Source organism: Amphiprion ocellaris, chromosome 24, assembly GCF_022539595.1.
Source record: "Amphiprion ocellaris isolate individual 3 ecotype Okinawa chromosome 24, ASM2253959v1, whole genome shotgun sequence".
Lineage (NCBI taxonomy): Eukaryota > Metazoa > Chordata > Actinopteri > Pomacentridae > Amphiprion > Amphiprion ocellaris.
The window spans coordinates 16797567-16817710 of NC_072789.1; the positions used below are offsets into that span (position 1 = coordinate 16797567).

Genomic DNA, 20144 nt, shown 5'->3' on the forward strand with positions numbered 1-20144 from the left:
TATTTTTATTCTAACAGAGTCGTAACCTGCATGGTCAGAAAATAAAAGTGATCCAGAGAACAGACCTGGTCCTGAGAATCACTTTATTTCATAAGACACAACACAGTGAGTGAAAACCACACGGGTTACATAAGACACACCATAAATTAATACCAAAATAATCAACTAAATTAAGCAAATGAATATAAATATACACAAATCTAATGTTACACAGTCATTGGAGCAAAGAGCCAATGAAAGCCATCATTGATCTGATCAGTAGACTGACTGTAAATCTGATCAATCAACAATCAGCTGAAAGGTTTTGGTGTTTCATCACTTCCTGTTTTAGGATTCTATGCCTCTACAAAGACATACAGAACTATGAAATGTCTCTGAAATCACTTGCAGCTGTAAAAACTCTGATCTTCCCGTCTCACTATCTGCACACTGAGCTCTGCAGCATCTTCAGGAAGGATGGAGATGTTTCCAGAGAGCTGATTGGTCAGTAGGAGGTGTTTTAGTTGATCTGTTATCTGGTTCAGCATCAGTTACCATGGTGATGGACCTGCTAAGAAGTGAACCAGCGTCCTGAAAAGTCCTGAAAACCAGAGTTAAAGCTGAAGTTCCCTCCATGAGCTCAGATCCTGCTTGGTAGTCCAGACCTCAGAGCTGTTTTCATCCTTCAGCCTCCATTTGACATCAAGTCTCATGGAAATCAGCATCAGTTTGCTGCTGCTGCGTAGAAATCAGCTGATCACAAGAGTCCATCTAAAAGGACAGAAACAGACTGAAAACACTGATAAATAGTGAAATAGAGCAGAAAGAAATCCAAGAGAACAGCTTTTATTACTGTCAGGAGAAATGTGAGAAGAATCCTCACAGAAGTTTGTGTTTTGTTGAAAAGTTGAAGAATGAAATGTATGTGGATCCATGAGAGACATTTCTTGCAGTAATGAGCTGTTTAGTAGCAGTCAGTGTTTGGTCTGGACTCTGAACAGGCTCAGTATAAAAGTATAAAACCCTGATATGAGGCTCTGATCCTGGACTCCAGTCTGACTCTGATCCTGGACTTGTTCTGTGAAGGATCAGAGTTCATGTTTATTTGGAGCCTCTGTTGGTCAAAGTACGGTGGCCGAGAGGTGCAAACTAAATTTACATAATGCAAAACACTTTCAACAGCTTGAAACAAATTTACATTTAGGAAAACATTTTTACATATCATAAAACAAAATCACAAGTTCTGAAACAAATTTACATTTTAGAAAAAAAATGTACAAGATGCAAAACACTTTTACAACTTTGAAGACAAATTTACAAGCGACAAAACACTTTTACAAATCCACAAACAAATTTACAAATTAAATTTAACCAGAAAGGGAATGTCCCAACTCCGGGGTTGAACCGGAAGTGATAACGAGGAGCGCCATGGTTGAGATGTCTCCTGTGTTTCTGCTCTGTCAGTCTGATCCGTGCCATTTAAACACTCTAAAACCGACCACACGAAAAACAAAACCGCGTCAATCGGCTCATATGTTCCCAACAAAACGGGCAAAACATCACCCGCTCGCTTGGTTCACCATCAACAACAACCAAAAGTCACATTAGCCGCTCCTTCAGTCAGGTTTTAATTAGACTCAGTCCATTTGTTGGTCTTTAACAGGAAAAAGGTTGAATGTTGAAATAATCCGTCGCATGAAATGAGTGGGAATCAGCCTGTAAAATGTGCTCTTATTGTGAAAGTGTGCCTGCTGCTTCCTCATAGGTGGAGTCCTGACTGGTTCCAGGAAACAGATCACCTGTCTGAGCGTCCAGGAGTGGACTGGAAACTTTCTTCTTCTTCTTCAGCGCTTTGAATAAAGTGTAAGTTTGCTTTGTTTGCTGCTTTAACTTCAGTAATGTTGCTGTTTGTTTCTGCTCTGTGATGTTTCTACATGTTCACTTCTTATTTCAGCACAAACTTTGGATGACTGCTGTTTAAACATGGATCAATATGATTATTAGGTTATTGATTGACTGCAGTCAGTCAATATTTCTATGAGATTATTGATGGACTTGAGTCAGTTTGATGAGCTGCTGATGTTTCTTTGTTTGTTCTCAATCCAAACTGCATGGTGTCTTTTTGACTTTGGGTTTGTGGGTGAGTCTCTGCAGCTCCATGACTCCATCTGCTGGACTGATAGTAGAAGTGCAGCAGCTGATCTTTTCCAGGAGGATTTGAGTGGATCAATGATGTTTGTTTCCTGTGCAGGTGAAGGTAGAAAGTGTGTGTGAGCTGCTGTGAGTTGAGCAGCATGGATGAGTGTGAGGACAGAGAGGAGGGAGTCCCTCCCTCTAAAAGCTCTCTGTGTGGGGAACAGGAGAACCAGAGCAAAGCTCAGAGGTGAGACCAGCATCTCTAACTGTCCAGGACTCTGGTGCATGTCAGAGCTCAGCATCACATCACTGCTGCATCATTATTCACAGGAATCCACCTGGACCTGGACCTGGACCTGGACCTGGACCTGGTCCTGGTCCTGGTCCTGGTCCTGGTCCTGGACCTGGACCTGGAACCTGGACCTGGACCTGGACCTGGATCCAGCTGTGTGTCCTTCAAGAGTGACTGGTCTAATGATCGCCTCATTGAATTCAAACATCATCAACCTCCTGCTGCAGAGAAGTAAGCTGTTAAATCAAACTACTGACTGTTGTGTCAAATGTTCTGTCATTGTTCCAAATATGTTCCATCATTAAATCACTCTGAAACTCTGCCACACGATTTGTCTTCCTGGTGATCTTCCTCTCTATTTACCAGAGTCCATCAGAGACCAGAGTCCTCTGGACCTGGACCTGGACCTGGACCTGGACCTGGACCTGCATCCAGCTGTGTGTCCTTCAAGAGCGACTGGTCCAAGGAAGATCCTCTTGACTTTAAAGGAGAACCAGGTCCTGCTGCAGAGGGGTAAGTTGTTCAGAACAAGGTTTCAGAGCTGCTAGTTTGATAGCAGATTGGCTCCTCATCAAACAGAACAAATGTTTTGAAGAAGTGATGCTAATAACATGAACATCATCCACAGAGATATTAAAAACAGAACCAGGTGGATCACAGCAAGAACTCTGAGTTCACTAAAATATCAAGAAATAGTTTTACTGGACAAAACTCCAGTTCTGTGATCATATAAGCCTTGATAGCCTGAATGTTAGCCTGTATGTTAGCATGTATGTTAGCCTGTACGTTAGCCTGTATGTTAGCCTACATTAGGGTTGCCACCCATCACTTAAAATACGGAATCTTCCTTTATTTGACAATTAATTGTGGCGTCCCGTATTGAATCAATACAGGACGCTAATTGTTCCGTATTTTCATAAACGCCTCGTACACGTCTGTCACACACTCATCAAAACTGCATAAGGAACAAAATAAAACACAGGAAATACGAAGGGCAGCCAATTTAAACTTCATAGGACCTATGTAGCGAGGACCTGATGCCAGGTCCAGCAGATCACGCTGCAGCCACGTATTTAAAAATGTTTACACCTGAAACTCCACCACGTCCACAGAAGCAAAAACGTCTGCAAATGTACCGACATGAGTGGGAAGAGAGAAACCCCTGGCAATGATAACAAGACAAGCTGTGTTTTCTGTTGTTCATGGACTGGCTGAAGTAAGGCAGCATCAGGAGACCAACATGTAAGAAACATGAGAACAGAGAGAACCCAACCAGCAGGTCACAGTTTATCATCATCTAATCATCTCCTGAAGTCCATATGGTGAGAGACATCAGTATCTGGTTGTTAATTTACCAGAGGATGCTTAGAATCATGCTGATGTGGTCCTAGACTCTACAGTATTTTAGTAACTCAATAAATGCTTAAGTTGTTTAGTATTTTTTTATGCTTTTCAGTTTTAAATAAACATTTATTTAATAGTCTATATGTAATCAATAAATGGCCTTTGCCTGTCTAAAGAGAAACTCACTCAGAACTCTGATATGCTAACAGTACTAAATAAATACATGCATACACACATAAATAAGTTAATACATTAACTGTGTTAAGATAAAATTTATATTTAGATGAAAAAAAAATGTCTGTAGAGAATTTCTTTGTCCAGTATTCTGCATTCAGTTGTTTATGTTTTTGTGGGATACAGTATTGTACACTGGTTGCTCATTACATTTTATTTCATTGGTGTGCTTTCACAGTTTAAAATGATGCCACTTCTGTTCAGATAGAACCTTGTGATCATAAAACAATACAAAACTCTTAGTTTCGTGTTAATAAAGCACTTAAAGCTTTAAGTATGGCTAAATGCGTTTTTCAAAATTAAATATATCACTCCTTGGGTGGTAGTTGGAAAAGTTGGAAAGATATTCACAGATTCGGACTTCTGGCATCAATAACTCATTAGATATAGGTTATCAAAACATGACTGATGCCTCTTTCCTGTCGTTATAAGGTACACAATGTGCTACAAGCCCAGTTTTATCAACAGTAGCTGTCTTTAAGCTGCACAAATAACATTGATGTCTATGAGCAGCCAGCTGTGTGACGAATGCACAGGAACTGTCTGCAAAACCACTGCAACAGCAAAGAGAGACACAAATATTCAATAACCTAAATCTTGTACTCTGTAGTGTCACCAAAATCACTGCAGCCTTCAGCTGACTCCTGTTGACACCAATGTTCTTCCTGCAGCTTGAAAGACAGCTACTGTTGATAAAACTGGGCTTGTGGCACATTGTCTACCTTATAATGATGGGAAAGAGGCATCGTTTATGTTTTCACAACACATATCTAATGAGGTATTGATGCTGGAAGTCTGAATCTGTGAATATCTTTCCAACTTTACTGAACTGTGGCCCCGAGGAGCCGTGGTGGGCGTCCTTTATTTTCATTTCTGAAAGGTGGCAACCCGAGTGTACATGTTAGCCTATAGGGTGAATTTTTCATTGTTGATGGAGACGACTGATGCTGGACGAGGATGGAGAGGACAGAAAATGGTTCTTGTTGTCCTCTCTGAGTTTAATCAGTCAGCATCCAGACCTACAGAGCAGTTTTCCAGGTTCTCTCAGAAGTTCCAACCCTGGAGTAGGAACTTTGAACTCCTAGAAACAGTCCTGAAAGAGGTTCTACAGGGACGGTTCCTGCGGTCAGAAGAAAGATTGATGATGAGCCAAAATGAAGAGAAAGTTCCTGCAGTGGAAAACAGACTAATGTTGGAATCTCTAATGAACATCATGGACCTTCAGCTGGTGTTTGTCTCTGTGTGATAAAGTGAGAGTTAACTGTTGATGTTGATCCACAGAGTGGAGCAGCAGAACTCAGAGGTTCCCAGAGCTCAGTCTGTCCAGCAGCATCACCTGGACTCCATATTCATGGTGAGTTCATGGACAACAAGTTGTTCTCCATCTGTTGTGTTCAGGCGTCTCCATGCTGCTCTTTGTAGACCAGTGGACTGTCAGTGTGTCCAACATGGATCTGATGTTTGGCTCCATGATTTGACTCTGATGGACTCATTGACACATTTCTCTGTTCCAGCTGCTGGAGGACAACATGGTGACTTTTGTGAAGAAGGAGCTGAAGAAGATGCAGAAGGTTGTGAGTCCAGATTACCCAGAATGCTCCTCAGAGAGTCAGAGGGAGGATGAGGAGGAGTTGGAGGGTGATGATGAAGAGCAGAGGAGCAGCAGAGAGATGTTTCAGCAGATCACAGTGTTGTTCCTGAGGAGGATGAAGCAGGAGAAGCTGGCTGACTGTCTGCAGAGCAGTAAGAGGATTTGTGTAAAGACTGAAGCTGCTGATCAACAGAACATTTACTAAAGTCTCAGAATATCTTCACACAATCAGTCTTTAGGGGACAAACTGTCACCTTCACTTTATTGCTACTTTGGTGCTTTAATATCCAGGTTACTTCTACTTCACTCTTTCTTTCTTGTGCTTTCATTCAGAACTTCCTGCAGTTTGTGGACGTGAACTTAAATGTGGTCTGAAGAAGAAGTTCCAGAGAGTGTTTGAGGGCATCGCTAAAGCAGGACAGCCGACCCTCCTGAATGAGATCTACACAGAGCTGTACATCACAGAGGGAGGGACTGCAGAGGTCAATGATGAACATGAGGTCAGACAGATTGAAGCAGCATCCAGGAAAGCAGACAGAGCAGAAAGAACCATCAGAGCAGAAGACATCCTGAAAGGCTCACCTGGAAGAGATGGACCAATCAGAACAGTGATGACAAAGGGAGTGGCTGGCATCGGGAAAACAGTGTTAACACAGAAGTTGACTCTGGACTGGGCTGAAGACAAAAGCAACCAGGACATCCACTTCATGTTTCCATTGACTTTCAGAGAGCTGAATGTGCTGAAAGAGAGAAAGTTCAGCTTGATGGAACTTGTTCATCACTTCTTCATTGAAACCAAAGCAGCAGGAATCTGCAGCTTTGAAGACTTCCAGGTTGTGTTGATCTTTGACGGTCTGGATGAGTGTCGCCTTCCTCTGGACTTCCACAACAATGAGGTCCTGACTGATGTTAGAGAGTCCACCTCAGTGGATGTGCTGCTGACAAACCTGATCAGGGGGAAGCTGCTTCCTTCTGCTCGCCTCTGGATAACCACACGACCTGCAGCAGCCAATCAGATCCCTCCTGACTGTGTGGACATGGTGACGGAGGTCAGAGGGTTCACCGACCCACAGAAGGAGGAGTACTTCAGGAAGAGATTCAGAGATAAGAGGCAGGCCAGCAGCATCATCTCCCACATGAAGAAGTCACGAAGCCTCCACATCATGTGCCACATCCCAGTGTTCTGCTGGATCACTGCTACAGTTCTGGAGGAGCTGCTGAGAACCAGAGAGGGAGGAGATCTGCCCAGAACCCTGACTGAGATGTTCATCCACCACCTGGTGGTTCAGGCCAAAGTCAAGAAGATCAAGTATGATGGAGGAGCTGAGACAGATCCACACTGGAGTCCAGACAGCAGGAGGATGATTGAGTCTCTGGGAAAACTGGCTTTTAATCAGCTGCAGAGAGGAAACCTGATCTTCTATGAGTCCGACCTGACAGAGTGTGGCATCGATGTGGAAGCAGCCTCAGTGTACTCAGGAGTGTTCACACAGATCTTCAAAGAGGAGAGTGGACTGTACCAGGACAAGGTGTTCTGCTTCGTCCATCTGAGCGTTCAGGAGTTTCTGGCTGCTCTTCATGTCCATCAGACCTTCATCAACTCTGGAATCAACCTGCTGGAAAAACAACAACAAACAACCTCCAACAAACCTGATCCAACAGGTTTCTACCAGAGAGCTGTGCACGAGGCCTTACAGAGTCCAAATGGACACCTGGACTTGTTCCTGCGCTTCCTCCTGGGTCTGTCACTGCCGACCAATCAGAATCTCCTACGAGGCCTGCTGACACAGACAGGAAGTAGCTCTCAGACCAATCAGAGAACAGTGGTGTACATCAAGAAGAAGATCAGTGAGGATGTGTCTATAGAGAGAAGCATCAATCTGTTCCACTGTCTGAATGAACTGAAGGATGTTTCTCTAGTGGAGGAGATCCAACAGTCCCTGAGATCAGGACGTCTGTCCACAGATGAACTGTCTCCTGCTCAGTGGTCAGCTCTGGTCTTCATCTTACTGTCATCAGGAGAAGATCTGGATGTGTTTGACCTGAAGAAATACTCTGCTTCAGAGGAGGCTCTTCTGAGGCTGCTGCCAGTGGTCAAAGCCTCCAAGAAAGTTGTGTAAGTCGTTGGAGACTGAAGATCCTTTTTCCTTTTGCTGCAGTTTCATCAGTATAATCTGCTTTTTGTCTCTTCAGACTGAGTGGCTGTAATCTGTCAGAGAGAAGCTGTGGAGCTCTGTCCTCAGTCCTCAGCTCCCAGTCCTCCAGTGTGACAGAGCTGGACCTGACTAACAACAACCTGCAGGATTCAGGAGTGGAGAGTCTTTCTGCTGGACTGGAGAGTCCACACTGTAAACTGGAAGCTCTCAGGTCAGGACTCATCAACCTGTTCAACTGATGATCATTTAAAATGTGTTTTTATTCATGATGAGCAGAACAGCTGAGGTGGGAGGTTTTCTGTATTTGTATGACTCAGATCAGTTGTGTTACTGACCTTTAGCACTAGTTTCTCTTAATGAGGCCTCTTCCAGTACAGGAACTGAACAACCTGGAACCTGCATCACAGAACCAGAACCTGTAAGAACCTGTGAAGTCTTGGTTCAAGGTTCTGTTTTAGTTTCCAATGTTTGACAAAATAGAATGTTTCAGATAGACGTTGATAAAAAGGAAACACCAGAACAAACATCTCATGTTCACATTTGAACTTGTTTTATGGCTCTTCTCCAGGTTGTTTTCTCCTGACTAGATCCTTGCTTGTGTTGTTTCTACTGTCAGATGTTTGTCTCTTTGGATAAAAGCATCTGCTAAATGAAACTGTAGAATGTTCAGTTTTTTCAATGACTGAACTCAGTGCAGTTCAGCTGGTGGACAGTTGGACTGTTGTTTCCATTCTTATTTGAGGTTCCGGTCCAATTCCTTCTCACCATTGGAGCCCAAACAGCCACTGAAGCAGTGTTGCCTTCTGTCTTCACTGAGATCAAAATGATCCTCAGTTCAGATCCTCTTAGGTTCACCTCCTCAGATGTTGTGGATCCTGATCCCATCACTCCCAACACTGGGTGGCAGGAAATGTCCCTACCTCAGGTGGTTCATGAGGAACTGAGATTTTGGGTTGAAGAACATGACAACATACTCAGATACTGGCTGAAGATTTTTGGAAAGACTTCCTGGAACAGCAGCTTCCAGGACTCCAGGTCTGTCAGAAATGATGGAGTGAAGCAGCAGCAGCCCTGCAGGTGAGGACAGTCATCATGACTGTTGATAAGCAGTGTCCTCATGTCCTCTGGTCTGTGGGTAAGGTCAGTCCAGTCTTCCTGCTGCTGATGGCCGAGTCCCATCAACTGAAGTGTTGGTGAAGGATAGAACATCCATCCCACCTGTGGTGAGGTTCATGGTCTCTCTGCTCTCCCTGAAGAGGAGCAACACCCTCATAGGGACCCTATGAGCCCTTTTCAGATGTGAGGCTGTTAAAAGGTTGTTGGTTCCTTTCAGACTGTAGGGACTGAGAGCCAATCACTGGGCAGCAGAGTGTCTCCTGAGACTGAGAGAGAATGAAGAGTCCAGCTCACTGATGCTATGAGGAGTCTAGACTTCATCAAGAGTGGAGATAAACAGTTGAAACACATGAGTTTGGAGATCCTTAGTTTGGTTCCAGTGGGATTCATGTGTCAGTGAAAACCAAAGCATGAGTCTCAACAGCACAAGTAGAAGTGAAGGAACCTGAAGAACAAGGACTGGAGATCAGAAGATGTTTGTTCTGGAACAACATCAGAGATGTAACTGAGTCTGACACTGATTTAGTCACTGCCATCAGCATCAAGTTGACTATTTTTCAGACTATAAAGAAGGAAAAAGTCCAAACTGTGACTTGTCCAAATGTGTGTCCTGATTTGAATCCAACAGACCAACTTCGGGGTATTTTAAAGACAAAGGTAGAGCAACACAAACCCTCCAACAAAGAGCAGATGAAGACATAGTCTCTGAAGATGGTGGAACATCTCTGCAGAAATGTGGTTTCTTCATGCTGAGGAGGATTAAATGTGTCATCAAAAATAAAGGTGGACATAGAAAGTAGTGAAAAAATCCAACATTCTAATGACAGTAATGAAAGATGTACTGACCTTTATTGGATTCATTTCTTGCTGTTTGGCCTGTATTCTTCATTTAGTAAATCTAAACTGTCAGTTTGTTTTTTAATCAGATCAAATACTTTACTGCTGAGCTTCAAAGTAATCTGATTACTGTAATGTGCTACACTTTGGATTATTTTCACATTTAAATAATATTTCAGGGGACTGTCCTCACCGCTGCTGTATTCTGGACATAGTGGGATGTATTTGTTGTTAAATTCACTGCTGTCTTTTCAACAGGACAGAAAATACTGGACTTAATGTATTACTTCTTTTCTTCTCTTTGTCTCTTCAGACTGAGTAACTGTAATCTGTCAGAGAGAAGCTGTGGAGCTCTGTCCTCAGTCCTCAGCTCCCAGTCCTCCAGTGTGACAGAGCTGGACCTGACTAACAACAACCTGCAGGATTCAGGAGTGGAGAGTCTTTCTGCTGGACTGGAGAGTCCACACTGTAAACTGGAAGCTCTCAGGTCAGGACTCACACTTTGAAACTGATGTGATTTCTATCAGTGGATAAACAGCTAACCTGAGTAGAATCATTTCTGCTGATGGGATTCATCAAATGAGCTTTTACTGAACTTCTGCAGGACTTTGTCAGGGTTTATTTTTGACATGATTAAATCCCACTAATCATTGTTGACATTCTTGATTTGCTTGAGACGCATGAAAAAGAGTGAGAAACATCCATCCAAGTGTTGTGCGTCAGGTTTGTGTTGTTTTGTGTGTGCAGGCTGTCAGGCTGTCTGGTCACAGAGGAAGGTTGTGCTTCTCTGGCCTCAGCTCTGAGCTTCAAGACCTCAAATCTGAGAGAGCTGGACCTGAGCTACAACCATCCAGGAGACTCAGGAGAGAAGATGCTGAGAGCTAAAGTGGAGGATCCAGACTGTAGACTGGAAACTCTCAGGTACAGACAGACAGACACTCTCAGGTACAGACAGACACTCTCAGGTACAGACAGACACTCTCAGGTACAGACAGACAGACACTCTCAGGTACAGACAGACACTCTCAGGTACAGACAGACAGACACTCTCAGGTACAGACAGACAGACACTCTCAGGTACAGACAGACAGACACTCTCAGGAAACTATCATCCTAGTGTTGCAGACCAAGCCTGCTCCTTTCCATTGGTAGGTTTCAGGGTGTGTGAGACGTCAGGAAGTGCTGCAGCGGTAGGAAGGAAGAAGAACAGTGAAGCTGAAGAAGGGTGATGTTTAGGTGCAGCTGCAGTCACAGCGCATGTTATGGTCCAAACAGAGAAGTAGATCCAAGTGTGTTCTGGAGAAGCTGTGTGTGTGTACAGTGAGCTGCAGAGCTTGAAGAAAGTTCCTCGTTCTCCACCGTAGAGTTGATCCAGACTCTGAATCCAATTTGTTACCAACAGCAAGCCACGCTAAGCTAAGTGAGCTAGCGTTTACCTGAGGCTGTCCAACTACGATTCAGAAGCCGACAAAACTGGGTCGGTAACACTAGCTTAGCAGAATGACTGGAAGCAGGGTAAACTGTTAGCCTAGCTTAGCTCAAAGACAGGAAGCAGGGTAAACTGTTAGCCTAGCTTAGCTCAAAGACAGGAAGCAGGGTAAACTGTTAGCCTAGCTTAGCTCAAAGACAGGAAGCAGCATAGAGTGTTAGCCTAGCTTAGCTTACAGACAGGAAGCACGGTAAACTGTTAGCCTAGCTTAGCTCAAAGACGGGAAGCAGGGTAAACTGTTAGCCTAGCTTAGCACAAAAACAGAAAACAGGGTAAACTGTGAGCCTAGCTTAGCTCAAAGACAAGAAGCAGGGAAAACTGTTAGCCTAGCTTAGTACAAAAACAGAAAACAGGGTAAACTGTTAGCCTAGCTTATCTCAAAGACAGGAAGCAGGGTAAACTGTTAGCCTAGCTCAGCTCAAAGACAGGAAGCAGAATAAACTGTTAGCATAGCTTAGCTCAAAGACAGGAAGCAGGGTAAACTGTTAGCCTAGCTTAGCTCAAAGACAGGAAGCAGGGTAAACTGTTAGCCTAGCTTAGCTCAAAGACAGGAAGCAGGGTAAACTGTTAGCCTAGCTTAGCTCAAAGACAGGAAGCAGGGTAAACTGTTAGCCTAGCTTAGCTCAAAGACAGGAAGCAGGGTAAACTGTTAGCCTAGCTCCATGAAAAGAGGAAGCATAAATGAGTAAAGCTGAATAATGAGTGTAAACTGAGCTGGAACGTGACGAGCACAGGACAGGACTTTAGAGATGCTGCATTCAGGTGTCTGTGTCTCCATGTTGGACTGGTCCTTTATCAGTGGAACAGTGTGAGAGCCATGTAACGTCCATGTGTGCTGCTGAAAGAGTCGCTGCTGCTCTGACCGTCCTCCTCCTTTCAGGGTGACGCCTGCTGGAGTCCGATGGTTGACACCAGGTCTGAGGAAGTGTAAGTGTGTTTTAATGGATTGATGGAAACAAAGCAGCACATTCAAGCATCTTCAAAGTGTCACATCTCTGAGGTCATCATCAAAGGTTTAATACTGATCACATGATCCATCAATAACTGCAGCTGTGTTGTGTTTGTTCTCTCCATCAGATTCCTGTCAACTCACAGTCGACACAAACACAGTAAACACAAAACTCAAATTGTCTGAAAACAACAGGAAGTTGACACGTGTGGAAGAGGATCAGTCGTATCCTGATCATCCAGACAGGTTTGACTGGCCTCAGCTGCTGTGTGAAACTGGTCTGACTGGTGGCTGTTACTGGGAGGTGGAGTGGAGAGGAGATGTTCATATATCAGTGAGTTACAGAGGAATCAGAAGGAAAGGACGCAGTGATGACTGTAGGTTTGGATATAATGATCAGTCCTGGAGTCTGGTCTGCTCTGATGATGATGGTTACTATGTCAGACACAATAAGAGACAAACATCCATCAGTTCCTCCTCAGTCTCTAACAGAGTTTCAGTTTATGTGGACGTTCCTGCTGGAACTCTGTCCTTCTACAGAGTCTCCTCTGACTCTCTGATCCACCTCCACACCTTCAACACCACATTCACTCAACCTCTCTATCCTGGATTTTGGGTCTTCAGGTCTGGTTCCTCAGTGTTTCTGTGCTGAGTTGAGTCTCCAGAGTCTCCTCCTGGTAGAGAAACAGTGTTGAACAGATAGTTGAGTCTCTCCATGACTCTGTCCCTCAGAAACATGTTTCCACATTCATGGATTAAATGTGTTTCTTTGTGAAATCCTTGTAAATGATTCCTTGTAAACTTGTTCCTCTTCAAAGATGGAAGTTGTGATTATTCCAGGAGCCAAATGTGGTGTTTGCGTCTTTTTCCAGTCAAATGTTGAGAGTGAAAATCAGGATGTGGTGTTTCCTCTGATGCTCACTTGAACTAAAAGCATTTGAGCTGTCTTATTGATTGAGACAATTCAATTCTATAAATGTTATTCTTGGCCATTGAAGGAGGTTTTCTGCACATTTTGGTGTATTTTAACCCTTCGATGGTCTAAATTCTTTGAATAGACCTTGTGCTGTAATCAATGTCTAACTTAGTTTTTATTTTCATTGCAGTGGTTGATTTTTCCTGAACAAGATCAATGATTTTTTTAATACGTCTTTCTCCTATTTTCTTTGGTCTACCTGTGGGTTTTAAACTATTATAACTTTCTTTTTTATTCAATAAATTACTAATAACACACTTTGATCTTCTTATTTGTTGATAAGTGGAATATAATTTTCCGTGTTGAATAATCACAGCTTTTTCTTCTTCAGACAAGGTTTATCCTCTTCCATGGCAACAATTAATTGTAGAAATGAAAATAGAAAAAATATCTTTTGTAAAGCAGTAAAACTAATGTTTTTATTTTTGTTCTTATCTTTCTGTCACCATTTTTGATTGTATTTAATTAAATTAAGCCTTAAAAATATATAAATATAAAGAACTATAAAGACTAGAACAAAAAATACATATTTTTAGTAGTGAAAAGACTCAGAAACAAAACTTGAAAATAAATGATATTCTGTATTTTATTATTATATTATTATATTATTATTACAGTCAGTGACCGAGTAAAACATGAACAATATAAAGTTATGAACTTTAACTTCTGTCAAACTGATTTTTCTCTGAACAATCAAAAATAAAGTGTGATTCCAAAGTGTGACGGTTAGATCAACATAAACTACTAATATCCTGTTTAACTGCTATAGAACCATCAGAGCAGCAGATTCTAAAGTCTGGTCCAGATAAGGAGCTCTACAGTGAGGCTGACCGTCCATCATAGCTGTCTAACCTGGACGCTCACATCTCTGGAACCGTTGGAGCTCATTTTTAATCAGGTTCATCTGGATAAACTCACCACAGATTTGAGGTTTTTAGAACGACTTTCTCACCTGAAATCATCTGAAAACTACATTTTGTGTCACAATAACAGTAGTATTCCCAAAATACTTGTGTTTCCTCTGAAAGTTTCCTCCTGGGTCTTTGCTGCTGGTCTAAATGCATTGTGGGTTATTTGGCTCCAAGTCCACACTAGTCTGGTCTGATGATCCTCCATAATGTGGGCGGAGCCAGAACACATCCAGGTATTTCATCTGTTCTTGATCAGATGCTACTTTGAACTGGATCAGTACTTGGTCTCTGACTGATGACGTTTTAGAAGAACACCAGAACTCAAGTACAGACCAGTACGGTCTAGTCCTGATTGATGAGCCAAAACACCAGCAGAGCATTCTGGGATTTGTAGTAATAACAGTACATGTGCTCTATAATACCAGCTCTAGTAGTCATCTGGTTTTGCATCATGGTCCAAATATAATTACATTGCAGGCCAGAGTTTGACACCTATGATTTAGAGCATTTTCTTCATGGTATAAACCTGACATTGTGTTGCAGGAGACGCTGCTATTGGAGAGGCTGTCATTGGCTTTTTTCTCTCTACATGCATGGAAAAGCTGCAGTCAGGGTTTGTGTCTTGTGTCTGTGGCATCCTCACAAATGTTGACTTTATTTTAGGTGACAGGAAAGATTTTTGAACACCATGTTTCTATGATGTGTTGATCCATCACTGTGCTAACAATGCAGTCTGACAACTATTCCCTCACATTCACACCTAGAGGCAGTGAAGACTCACTAATATTAACCTGCATGTTATTGTGTTGTGGGAGGAAGCCTGTTGTTTATTGTTTGTGTGTTTTTTATGTCTTCAGCAGCACACTCCAGCATTCCAAGGCTTTCTGAAGGAGATCCTGAGCATTTAGTCCCCTCAGCCTCTCACTTTGTTGTGGAAAGTGATGTGTTCCTCATGCAGGGAGGATGTTAGGCCACTCCTTTCTTCATGTGTCTTCAGGACTCAGCCCTGCTGTTGTTCATGTTCTGCTCCCTGGAAGTCCTGAAACTGCAGCTGCTACACTGGAGGACTGTCCAGACCTGGACATCAGAGGAACAATCACACTCTATGATCATTTAAACAATAACCTGTTTCCTTCCATGTTCTATTTATTCCACAGTGGGGCACCTTTTTATTCTATATCCAGTGTCCTTGAGGGCAATTTTCTCTCTGTCTCCGCCCTCTTTCAGTCACATGCTATTTGATTTCCTCATTCATTCATTCATTCATTCATTCATTCATTCATTCATTCATTCATTCATTCATTCATTCATTCATTCATTCATTCATTCAGCAGGTGAGTTTTGGCGTAGTCTAGTTCTGCCGTCTATAAATGTCATGTCCTTTTATTAACGATCCAGTAGATGAAGGAGCAGAATTACTGCACAGAGAATTAAATATTCATCAGGAGATTGTTATCAGACTGTGCATAGATGTTCTCACATTTCCTGACAATTATCTTTTTGAACGGTACCGTTTCACCTCACAGTCCATAATCTACATCCAACCTAATCCATCCTTACATTTACAACATCACCAACCTCAGTCATTCTCTCACATCCCAGCAGATGTTGTGTGTTGCACTGCGGTTCTTTGCAAATGGAAGTTTTTTATATAATGTCAGAGATGCAGAACACTTCAGTAAGACAACTGTATGCAGGACGGTCAGAAAAGTGTGTCTGGCCCTGAAATGACTTTTACCATCTTTGTGGTTTTCCCTGGAAATAAACCTGTCAGAGCCATCAAGGAGGAGTTCCACAGGATTGCAGGTGAATGATGTAGAGATCTGTTAAATTCATTTAAATCATATTCTGTTAATGACATTGTGCTGCAACCTCAGACTGGGATTAGTAATTTTAATTTCTTTTAGGATTTCTCAGTGTGATTGGCTGCATAGATGGAACACACATCCCCATCACAGCTCCCTCACATAATGAAGCTGATTATGTGAACAGGAAGTCCATTCACAGCATAAATGTGCAGGTAGGTTACAGGTAGATTGACTATGGTTTCAAAATGTTAAAGACTGCATCATAGTTCAACATCAGTCATTCTCTGAACTGTCAAGATCATATGTGATGCTGCATACATCATTTCTAATGTGGAGGCCAAGTGGTCTGGGTCTGTTCATGACTGGAGGATTTATCATGAGTCTAACCTGAGCAACAGACTGCAACGTGGTAAACAGCCTAAAGATTTTCACAATATAATTCACTTGTCTCCCTCCTTTAATATACTCTAATGTATCCACTATACATTACAGGAGAGTTTGATGGTCTTCTGCTGGGTGACAGGGGTTACCATGCCAACCCAGGCTGATGACCTCATACCCTGACCCTGAACCAGGCCCCCAACAGAACTTCAACCAGGCTCACTGCAGGATGAGAGTCTGGGTGGAGATGACCATAGACCTGCTGAAAGCCTGTTTCCAGTGTCTACATCACCTCAGGGTGACTCCTGAGAGGCCTGTGATATTATTGTGGCATGTGTTGTTCTTCATAATATTAGCACTATTAGAGGAGAGCAACACTCTGCCCTACAAACTGAAGACCCAGATGATGACCTCATCCACCTGCCAGCTGTCCAGGACAGCAGAGCAGTCAGAGACACCATATGCAATAATCACTGCAGAGTTTAAGTCTCCATCATCACCACCACAGCAGTCAAATAAACACATGATACACATTTCATTTGGTCTTCTTTATTTCCTACAAATAAAAGAGCTGGTTTAGTTCATGTTCCAGTAGTTAACATAATTCACCTGTGATCTGCATCCACCTCTAACTTGTGCTCCAGTGTTTCAGTTTCCAGATCTGCCTTCTTAATCTGGTGGTCCAAGTATTGCATTTATTTATCTGTTTTTTGTATTTTTCTCAGCAAGTGCAGTTTGTAAATCTGTTTTACTGGTAACTGGGAATACATAGAGGACATTAAATTATACAGTTGCACATGAATTCCACAGAATGAACCTCTGGTGTTTACTGAACATCCATCTCACTGTGTCAATCTGTGCAGTGGAAGTTGAGGAAGCATCCTGCTGCTGTCCAGCCATGCTCTGTTAAAAAGGATGAGAATGTGCAATACTTCAGTGTAGGCTAAATGTCACACTAATGTCACAAAGTGGACTAAGTGGACTGAATACAGGACTGAAAATGGGAACGTTGGAAGAGAGCAAGGGGAAAATTATGATTAATAGGACTGAAGGATGCTGTAGATGCTCTGTTACTACCCAGGCATTGTTCAGTTGTTTTATTTGCTCATTTGTTTTTCTTGGTTTGTGTAATTATATGAAAATAAATAAAACCTTGGGTGGAAAAAAACAATCAGAAATAATTTACAAATTTTCAGCTTTCCGATTTTCTCAAACTACTCACGTGAAACTTAGAGTTCCATCAGAAAAAATAAGTCAGATTTTGTAATATTTGATCAAAAGTAATTTATTCTGCATGCCTCATTTAAGAATTTGGCCAAAAAATAAATAAATAAATAGTTTGAACTAAAATAATTGTGTAAAAAACTACATATTCTGGGATCCTTGTTGACTCAGCTGTGACCAACAGTCATGTGATAAAAATTCAGCAACTATTTGTCTGAATCACTGTGTGTGTTTTACACCAAACAAATAGGAGGAAAAAGAAGACAAGTAGGGAAACAAATTGAAAATGTAAGCAGTAAAACATCTCTATCATGTAGAATCACTACTGTTTTTCTAGTATTTAAACACCTGTGGGCACTTGGAAAAATGTTGTCCATGTTGAGTCCAAGTTTTTTCAATTATTGAAAAATAAATTTTAAATAAAGGAAGTTTTTCTTTTAATGACTCGTGGCATCATGATTTTGTTTTTGAGTTCTTTCTACTTCTAATCATGGTTGTGTTTGTATGGAAATGCAGCTTTCTTCTGCGTTTATTTGCTCTCTTGCACTGCTTTTCCAAATTAAACAGTGCAAGCTGTTGATCTATGGTTGGCTGTAAGAGTGAACACAAAATGTTTCATGCACTTCCAGCATCTAAGGAACTGAACACATTGGATTATTGGATTATGTGTATTTTTGATGGCAATGTCCCCACAACATTAGGACAATCCTGCAGCCAATGCAGCTAATAATGGCAAACTTAAAAATGCTGATATTTACATGTATAATGACAACCTCCTTTGTCTGATTTGCCTCAAACTCAACGTTACACTTCCTCAAGACCCCAGCGACGCACACACCAAGTTTGGAATGGATCGGATGAACGACTGCCGAGATAATCGAAGAACACACACCAAGACACACACACAGATTTCCTGGTTTAGCAGAGAAGATGGAAGATTCTAGAGCCAGACTTCTAGAATCTTCTGCTGTGAAGTTCTGAATGTGTGTGTGTGTGTGTGTGTGTGTGTGTGTGTGTGTGTTCCCTGTTGTTGTCCAAAGGCAAATGATGTGTCATGACACTGGTCAATTATGACATCACTGATGATGTCACAGCCCTTTGCCTATAAATCTGGGACAGGTCAGAGCCTTTCTTCAGTGCGCCGGATTTTCTTCCAACGATTGGACGACAAACTGCGAACTTCTTTATTGTGGATACATTCTGGACTTTATTTGCATTACCATGGCACAGACAAATCAAACAAAACGCAAAGTTAGATTCACCATCACCCCTGAACAGGCTGCTTCCAAAGCCAGTAAGCGGCCTGGATTTCACAAGAAGTTTTCTACTTTGGTAGAAAACGAACATCTCAAGGAGCGAGTTAATAACATGGACCGCCGCCTTCAACAGCTCCTCACTGAAAAGCAGCAGTTCTTCAAGTGGGCAGAGGTCAGCAAGATCAGAACCTGCAAACTAGAGGAGCTGCTGATGAGCCAGAACAGGCAGATAATCCAGCTGCAAGAAAAGCTGGGGCCTGAGAGCCATAAGAACACAGAGCAAGACCAGGCCTCCTCAAAAACACCTGCTCCGGCCATGACATGGGCCAACGTGGTCAAAGGTCTGGGTAAGGCCAAACAGCCGGTCATCCTGAGAGAGTTCCAGGCCTCTTCAGAGACACCAGCTCCGACCATGACATCGGCCAATGTTGTTAAGGCTGAGGAAGAGGTGAAAGAGCCGGTCATCCTGAGTGAAGACCAGGCCTCTTCAGAGACCCAGACTACAACCATGAACTGGGCCGATGTCATGGAAGCTGAAGATGAGGTCAGGGAGCAGCTTAGGCTCAGAGAAGCTGAGGTTTCACAGCTGAAGCTGGAGAACGAGGGTCTCTTAGCAATGCTGCAGGAGGCTAAAAACCTCCAAAGAGAACTAGATCACAAAGAAAATGAGGACCTGAACTTGCAAGTCAAATTCTTGGTGGACAAGAATAAAAGTCTGAAGGAAGAAAACAACAAACTGCAGAAGGACAAACAAGCAGCAGTAGAAAAGACTGAAAAACTGGAGGGTAAGATCCAGCTGATGGAGCGCAACAACATCCCTCAAGTAGAGCTCAAGCAGATGAAGAAGTATATTAAAACGCTCCAGACAGAAAAGATAGAGCTTGAAGGCGATTATAACCGGAGATTCCTTCAGATGAAGAATCTGGAGAGTCTGCTTTTCCAAGAATCTTACAAAACTCAAGAGATTCTGAAGAGCCTTGCGTCTGCACATGAGCTGATCGCCATCAGAGAGCAGGAACTCGATCGAATCACCGGCATCAATGAAAACCTCTCAGCGGCGCTCTTCAAGTCTGAGGAGCTGCTGCTGGAAGCCGGCAATGAAGTCGAGGAGAAAGAAAAAGAAAAACAAGAGATTGTGAAGAGCCTTAAGTCTGCACAAGAGCTGATCACCATCAGAGACCAAGAACTCCAACGAATCACCGGCATCAATGAAAACAGCTCAGAGACGCTCATCAAGACTGAGGAGCTGCTGGTGGAAGCCGGCAATGAAGTCGAGCAGAAAGAAAAAGAAAAACAAGAGATTGTGAAGAGCCTTGAGTCTGCAGAAGAGGTGATCACCATCAGAGACCAGGAACTCCAACAAATCACCGACAGCCATGACAACCTCTCAGAGATGCTCTTGAAGACTGAGGAGCTGCTGGTGGAAGCTGGCAATGAAGTCAATCAGAAAGAAAAAGAAAATCAA

At 42.6% G+C, this 20144-nt stretch overlaps 1 protein-coding gene across 1 annotated transcript; it reads left to right on the top strand.

Annotated features, from left to right (window-relative positions):
* Positions 1-1851: 1851 nt before the first annotated feature.
* LOC129348276 (NACHT, LRR and PYD domains-containing protein 3-like) lies at positions 1852-13356 on the top strand. Its single transcript, XM_055008362.1, has 11 exons — positions 1852-2350; positions 2510-2638; positions 2774-2920; positions 5267-5339; positions 5500-5728; positions 5910-7692; positions 7770-7943; positions 9999-10172; positions 10433-10606; positions 12055-12101; positions 12252-13356. The coding sequence occupies exons 1-11, from the start codon at positions 2274-2276 to the stop codon at positions 12773-12775; spliced, it is 3531 nt and encodes a 1176-aa protein (XP_054864337.1). The 5' UTR covers positions 1852-2273; the 3' UTR covers positions 12776-13356.
* Positions 13357-20144: the final 6788 nt, after the last annotated feature.

Coding starts and splice junctions, on each gene's coding strand:
- LOC129348276 (XM_055008362.1), top strand. CDS start 2,274: ATGGATGAGTGTGAGGACAGAGAGGAGGGAGTCCCTCCCTCTAAAAGC. Junction 2,351..2,509: donor GGGGAACAGGAGAACCAGAG/CAAAGCTCAGAG, acceptor GGTCCTGGTCCT/GGTCCTGGACCTGGACCTGG. Junction 7,693..7,769: donor AAAGCCTCCAAGAAAGTTGT/GTAAGTCGTTGG, acceptor TTGTCTCTTCAG/ACTGAGTGGCTGTAATCTGT.